Raw genomic sequence first — 7046 nt, 5'->3', positions numbered from 1 at the left:
CTAAATAAAGACACAGACATAGAAAAGTACTTTTTTTGGGTTCAATGACCGCTTCTCAGCCACAGCTCCTACAGGAGGGGCAAGGTAGGCAAGAAAGAGGAGGAGCACACCTGGAACCCGGATTTTATTGAGGAGAAGCCACTCAAATGAGGCAAGGGTAGGGTTACAAGAAACAAGTGGGTGTAATCCAACCCCATTGGGTGATGCCCACTCCTGGAGCTGCACCTCTCTTATCTGAGTGGAGGTAGGGTCCAAACGCATGGCAGTGGGTGCAATACCTGTTCAGTACCTCCTCACTCAGGACTTAAGGTGTGTACCTAGCTCCTGTCCAGAGCGACTCCCCGAAAGTATGCTTATACTACATTTTGTTTATCCATCCATACATCTATGGATACTTGTCTACACATTTTGGCTATTGTAAATAATGCTACTATGAACCTGTAAGTACAAATATATCTTTTGGGCCCTGCTTTCCATTCTTTTGTAAAGATACTTAGAAGTGGAATCACTGGGTCACATGGTAGCCCTTTTTTATAACCTCGATACTATTTTACACAATGGATGTGCCATCTTACATTCCCCTCAGTAGTCTACAAGGGTTCCAGTGGCTACTTTTTGTTTTAAGTTGCAATCCTGGTGGGTGTGACTCGATTTCTCATTGTAGTTTTGTGTTTACTTTTAAAGAGTGAATTTACCCAAAGAATGGTACCTAATGCAGGAAAATGCTGAGTTGATTGTTTTTTTCTGAAGATTTCCATTAGAATACACATCCCCTTCCACATATTTCCTGTGTGGTGACTGATGCCAGCATTTTTTCATGAAACACAAGACAGAAGAGGCCACTGGACATTAACTTCAGTATTTTTTTATTGTATGCTTGATGTATTTAGAGACAATCCCAAGGGCAAGCATTGGATAAAGGGACATTACCTGGTTTGTAGATAGTTGTACAAAAGACTGTTAAGACTACATGGTCAGTTCCCACTGCAGGAAACGAAGACTTTCTTTTTTATAATTCGCTGCCAGTAGCATTTTCCAGCTAATACATTTAAACTCTCACAACATTATTGCAAACATGTATATATTGGTTCCCACAAGAATTCTGCATGTGACATTTCAAGATGTATGGTGTCAATCAGATAAAGCACATTTTGACAAAAACCTAAGGAGGGCAGCAGGGACTTAAGACTGCGTGGAATGAAATGCCACAGCTACAGGAAGCATACAGTAGAACTGGGACAGCCAGGTATGTGACCTGCCACTCCTCCCCCTCCCAGAGAGCATGCCCAGTGAGGTGAGTCCCTTCACTTTCTTCTTTCTCCCTGTGCTTCCTAAAGCTAAGAGCTCAGTTGAAGACCTCTCCAATAAAGGATGGGTGGGTCTCCAGTCAGGAATGCAATTAGAGACCTCATGACAGACACAGGGTCCCATCTGTCTTCCATGCTATCAGCCAGAGCTATGTGTCACCTGTACGGAGGTGAGATGACATCTGTTAGGATGCACAGTCATTTGCTTAGTCAACAATTACTTTTTAGACCTAATGATTCATCCAATAGTAAAGGAACTTTGTTGCTAAGATCTAAGAGGCATATACCTGCTCTGTTAGCTTGTAGGGTGGCTCCTAATAATAACATTAGGTCTTACATTACAGGGCACTAATGAATCTCCATAATTTTGATTATGTCCTTATCCTACCTAAGGTTCAAGCCACCTCCAAAAATGAAAGCACTATTATTTCTGCTTTGCTAATTTACTTTCACTGGAGTGTCTGCCCTTGATCTGAGGGCCGTCTTCACTTATGGTAAATCCCACCTAATAGACAAGACTAACTAGCTTATGATAGGTTACAGGGGAGGTGGGGGAGAGATTCTGTCCTTTATGGCCATGACTTCTTTCTGCACAAAGCATGCACTGGCACCCCACCTTCTTAATAGATATACAAATGGTACTGAGGAAGCTATTTACACATGGTGACCTTTGAACATTAGTTTCATGTTTCATTTTGAATATTCATTTTCCCTATATAGCCTTCAGAAAAGCAATCCCTGGAAAAGAAATTATCTATGTAATAAGCATTCTTCCAAAGCAAAATCTGTTAGGAGCATTTAAAAGCAAACATTCCCCCTACAACAACCTACTCAAAATTCAACAACATATTTCTGACTGTTGTCACTAAACGTGAGTACAGCCACATCAGCAGACTGCTTGCTCTCGTTGTCTTTCCCCACTCTTCCCAAATGCACAAAGAAACCTGAGCACTGCTATTCAGGTTTGACTGTACACAGACCCCCACCTCCATTGCTTGCTGGGAGGCACGAGGCCCACACAGAGGGCAGGCACACCCTCTAGCGGTAAGACATCGACATTACAGCTGTGATTGATGTACAGTTGACCCTTTCCTGCCTGCAATGTCCACAAACAGAAGTAGCTACTGTGTTTCCCACTGCACAACTGGCTGGGTAAAGACAACGAGTTGCTACAGTCATCTGTGACCTGGGCCATAGTAATAAAAGCAGGCCTTGGTGTGATTTATTTGCACTAGACTTCAGATCAAATCCTGTATTACCCTGACTATCTCAGACAGGTCAGGTCTGATAAAATGATTCCTAACCTGTGCAAGTGAGACCATGCATTGAAAGAGAGGATTTCTGCAACACCTCATTTTAAATAACCACTCCTCAGGTAGACTTTGGAAGGTAAGTACCTACATCATTCTCAAACTTCATCCTTTTCCCCCTTAGCAGCTATAGACACTTCTAGAATGGCCACTCCACCTAAGAGGAGAGCCTCAACTCATCAGCAGTGAAAGCTCAGGTCAAACCTACACTACAGGCTGCCACCACTGGCTGCCATAAACTTGGTCAGCTGAAATAGTCTTCCCATCTGTGATTTTACATACAGAATTTACAAAACTTCTGAATAGAAAGTTCATGGCAAATCTATACATACACTCTTGAAGGAGAGTTGTAGAAAGAAAATATTCATTCCCATAAAATTTCTGAGGCTAGGGACAAGGCTCAGTGATAGAGAGCATTTGAGAGTGCTTGCCTCGCAAACTCAAGGCTGTGGGTTTCATCCCCAGAACAACAACAAAAAAAAAAAAAAAAAGGAAAAGAAAAACGTTAAAAAAACATCTCTGATCCTTGGTATTCTACCCACATAATGAGCAGCTGTGTCACTTTCAGCCTTCATGGGTTATGACATAGCTGCTGAGGAGTGACTACCCCTGAGCCATTTCCAAATCTACTGATCCAATATTTCCTTTTGCTAGAATCATGTCAAGGATGGTGAAGCATCATTAGACCCAAAGAGCACTTTCCGCTAGCTGCTCTATTAACAGACACTCCTATCAGTCATCTCTGCCAGTTTGCCATTGCAGGAGTTGGGAGAGAGTTCCATAGATGAAGGCAAGCCCCACCACTTCCCGCCCACTTCCACTACCAGTCTGGAAGCAGTTGCAGGGCATGAGGACTAAGGGGGAAGATCCAGGCGGTCAGTTGCTTCAGACACCCAAGTGTGGGTTCAGACAGGCTGGGCAGGAGGGGTGGAGTTGGACTGTGACCCCACAGAGATGTCCTCTTGTATCTGTCTGTCACCTTCTTGCCCTCTGAATGCCCAGTATGGAGCTCACCTGGTCTTCCTTGCCTACTTTTCTATGCTCTACTAGTGGGTCAAATCCTTTATGTGGATATGATATTGGAAGCAGATCAGCTCAGCTGGAGTCTCTCTGCTGAGATAAAGTAGCGACTGCTCGAATTCCAGCCACTTCAACTGCAATCTAAACAGTCAAGATTTTTTTTTTTTTCCTTTTCTTTCCCTCATTAGCTGAGAGTCACAGTTGCATGGGGTGGGACTACGCCTCAGGGCCACTGAATGAATCCTAGATTAGATGCTGGTCACTAGACCAGGAGTCATCCCTACCCAAGGCCCCATCTACTTGGTGGGTGCACTGCTCTGTAGGGATAGCAGCGTGTCTTTTGGGAGACCCACTTGGTGATCCTGGGAGGTCACTGGCACGGCTCCCTGAATCTCTAAGGTGTGTAGGTTCTGGCTAACAGTGCTGCCCAGCTCTCCTGCATATGAAGCAGGGTTGGATCCACCACACACAAGTACAGCGCATGGAAATCAGGTCCTTGGAGATCATGGACACTAGGACACAGCTGGGGCGGCTAAGAGGCCCCTTTATTCCCTCCCATTGGCTTCGTTCCCCAGGGAACACCTGTGGAAACTGCAGTGCCCACAGGCATGCGCCCAGGTGAAGAGCAGCTGGGGAGGTGCCCCCTGCACTCCACACACACAGGAGCCTGTGTGCGCCAACAAACGCCTTTTGTTAACCTGGAAGAAACGGGTACTGAAAGACTAAGACTTCAAAAGAGCTTGCTTTTCCCACCAACTCAACAAGGCGGAGCCTGTCTTTCAAGCCTCCATGAACTCTAGTCCTGCCAGAGGCTAAGGTGTCCATTGTCACTGAAATACAAGAATAGCAGCTTCAGATCCCCAATTTGTCACACAACTGAACGGGAGAGGCCAGAGGGATACGTGTTACATAGCAAAGGAAGGGGACCTACACAGCTGAGAAAGGGACATTTAGAGACACAAGGTAACAGTTGGATCTGGCTTCAGAAAAGGAGACCACCTGATCACTTTTCTCATTTTACTCAAACAGGAGAGTGGTTTGTTTTGCTGGTCATTTAGTCAGGTGGGAAGTTTGAAATAAGAAGGGGAAAGGGAATGCTCACTTCACTTAAAGAACTTAATCTCCGTGTCGACACAGTCATAGAAAAGGTCCCCCACCTCGGCAGGGTCTGGGGGCTCAGGGCTGCTCAGGATTTCTTCCATGGCTTCCAGGCCTTGCTTCTCCAGCTCCATCATGGTCTTCTTCAGCACGCGGCCCTGCTCCTGAGGAAGGACACGGCCTTTGCACAGTCAGCACAACAGTGGGATTGTGGCTGTGGACACTGAGCCTCGGGGGTTCCGCTGGCTTCCTGCTCACAGTCCCATCCACCCACTCTGATCTGTTCCCAAACCACTGCCACGAGGGCCGTTCTAGAATGTGGCTGCTTCAGGATAAAATCCAGACTCCTAAGCGGCATTCAGGGAAGGCCCTGATGAGAAGAAAGGTCTTGTGGGCCTGACCTCTTGCCTCACCTCTTCCTCATCTTCAGCCATTCTGAATTACCTTCTCCATCTCATGATACTTTCCCCCACTGTACAGTGACTCTTCCCTCGAGCGGGTCCTTCCCTACGTCAACACTTGGGCAACTTGTGCCCAAGTGCCACCCAATGGCTGGGATATAATAGGTGTACTGCAATGATGTACTGCAATGGTGCCACCCAATGGCTGGGACATAGTAGGTGTACTGCAAAGATGTTTGCTGAATGCTCAATGAATGTTTATCTCCTGGGCACTCTTTTTAGGAGATGGTAAGAGCTCTTCCTCCAAGAAGGACTCGCTCATTTACAGTGGGTGACACTGAAGGCTTTCATTTACCCAATTAGTCCCAGAACTGAGAAGCCACTCTCCTTACTCATGCACTACTTCCTGATTCAACCCAAGAGTCATTTCTAAATTTCAAAACCCACCGATCCCATGGGCTCTTTCTACCCCTACATTCTCATTGCTTAATACCCACAAAACCAGACACCAGTAGGTGACATTTTGAGTCTACCTGGGGCTTTCTGTCATCTACCTAGAAAATAAGCCTGTCAGAAACTTTATTAACCAAGCTTCGATCATAGAAGCAGTTTGACTTTGAAAAAATACTCTTAAAAAAATATTAAAAATGGGAACTTAGCCGGGCATGGTGACACACGTGTGCCTATAATCCCAGCGGCTTGGGAGACTGCAGCAGGAGGATCAGAGGTTCAAAGACAGCCTCAGCAATTTAGTGAAGCCCTAAGCAACTCAGTGAGACCCTGACTCTAAATTTAAGAGGGGAGGGGGACTGGGGATGTGGTTCAGTGGTTAAGTGCCCCTGGGTTCAATCCCTGGTGGAAGGAAGGAAGGAAGGAAGGAAGGAAGGAAGACTGGGAATGTGAGAATCTTTTTCTAAATGATATCAGTAGTATGGGAAAATATGCTTAACATAAAATTTGGCACATGGTGGTTGTGCAACCACCACCACCATCCATCTCCAGAGCATTTTTGGAATTACTTTTTGGAAATAGTATATGATTGCATCTTTAAGTAAAGCACTGCCAATCAAGTATAGCTTCTCAGCCCTAAAAGATTGCAAAGAATTTTAAGAAAGCACTGAAGCAGGTCTCCCTTCTAGAACTACACATCTCTATTCCTCCTAAGTCAACAGTAAATGAGAGAGAGCCTTGCCCACTGAGTTCCAGAACACGAGAAGTAAAGGCTTTGTTTTACTTGGTTTCAGGAGATTGGGGAGGAAAATGAGCACCCGCATTCTAGGAAGGCCTGTGGAACCTGGCTTCCCGGGAGGAGACTGGCCAAGAGGAGAGGAGGCTAACGGACTCCCTGACTCCTTCCTCACGGACCTCCCTACCCTCCCTGGACCCTCACCCAGGCTCACCTGGTCACTCTCGATGATAGCACGTGCCCACTCGTGGGCCTTGTACAGCTCATGCCGGCGGTCTGGTTTCTCCTGGAACCGAGGCTCCTTTTTAGCAGGGTCATCGTCCCCAAAACAGGGAGACTGTGCTTTGGGAACGAGTTTTACATCATCAACAAAGATGAAAGGCTTGAATATGGACCTGGAAAGAAAGGACAGTCAGACTGAGCATAGGGCACGAGGACACCCAGAGACTGTCTCTGTATTCAGCAATCATTTTCAGAGCCAACTCGTGGCAGGTGGGTGCGTGCCAAGAGAAACACACTGCATGTTTTAGTAGCTATTTTAATAAAACTAACAGCCATTTACAAGCTGCAAATTCTTCTATTTACAGTGAGGAGACACCGAAACAGAATTTTTCTGTCCTGGAAAGAGCATCCGAGAGGACTCTTTTTAAGTTGTATAAAGTGAGGCAAAAAACACGCATGGTGTTCTGGGAAAAGGATGGAATGGATGGTCAATTTGAAATGA

The 7046-nt window shown here is 45.8% G+C and overlaps 1 protein-coding gene across 4 annotated transcripts in view; it reads right to left on the bottom strand.

Moving 5' to 3' along the window:
• Positions 1 to 849: 849 nt before the first annotated feature.
• Scrn1 (secernin 1) overlaps positions 850 to 7046 on the bottom strand; it is a 63623-nt gene continuing 57426 nt past the window's right edge. For all 4 annotated transcript variants that reach the window (XM_078039912.1, XM_078039913.1, XM_078039915.1 and 1 more), the window contains 2 exons: positions 6537 to 6717; positions 850 to 4899 (listed from right to left, as the gene is read on the bottom strand). In XM_078039912.1, coding sequence (XP_077896038.1) covers positions 4741 to 4899; positions 6537 to 6717 — 340 coding nt within the window. In that variant the 3' untranslated portion in view covers positions 850 to 4740. The remainder of the gene's footprint in view (positions 4900 to 6536; positions 6718 to 7046) is intronic.

Source organism: Ictidomys tridecemlineatus, chromosome 2, assembly GCF_052094955.1.
Source record: "Ictidomys tridecemlineatus isolate mIctTri1 chromosome 2, mIctTri1.hap1, whole genome shotgun sequence".
NCBI classification, from domain to species: domain Eukaryota; kingdom Metazoa; phylum Chordata; class Mammalia; order Rodentia; family Sciuridae; genus Ictidomys; species Ictidomys tridecemlineatus.
Note: the sequence above shows the minus strand (reverse complement) of the source record. Positions and strands in the feature narration are given on the sequence as shown.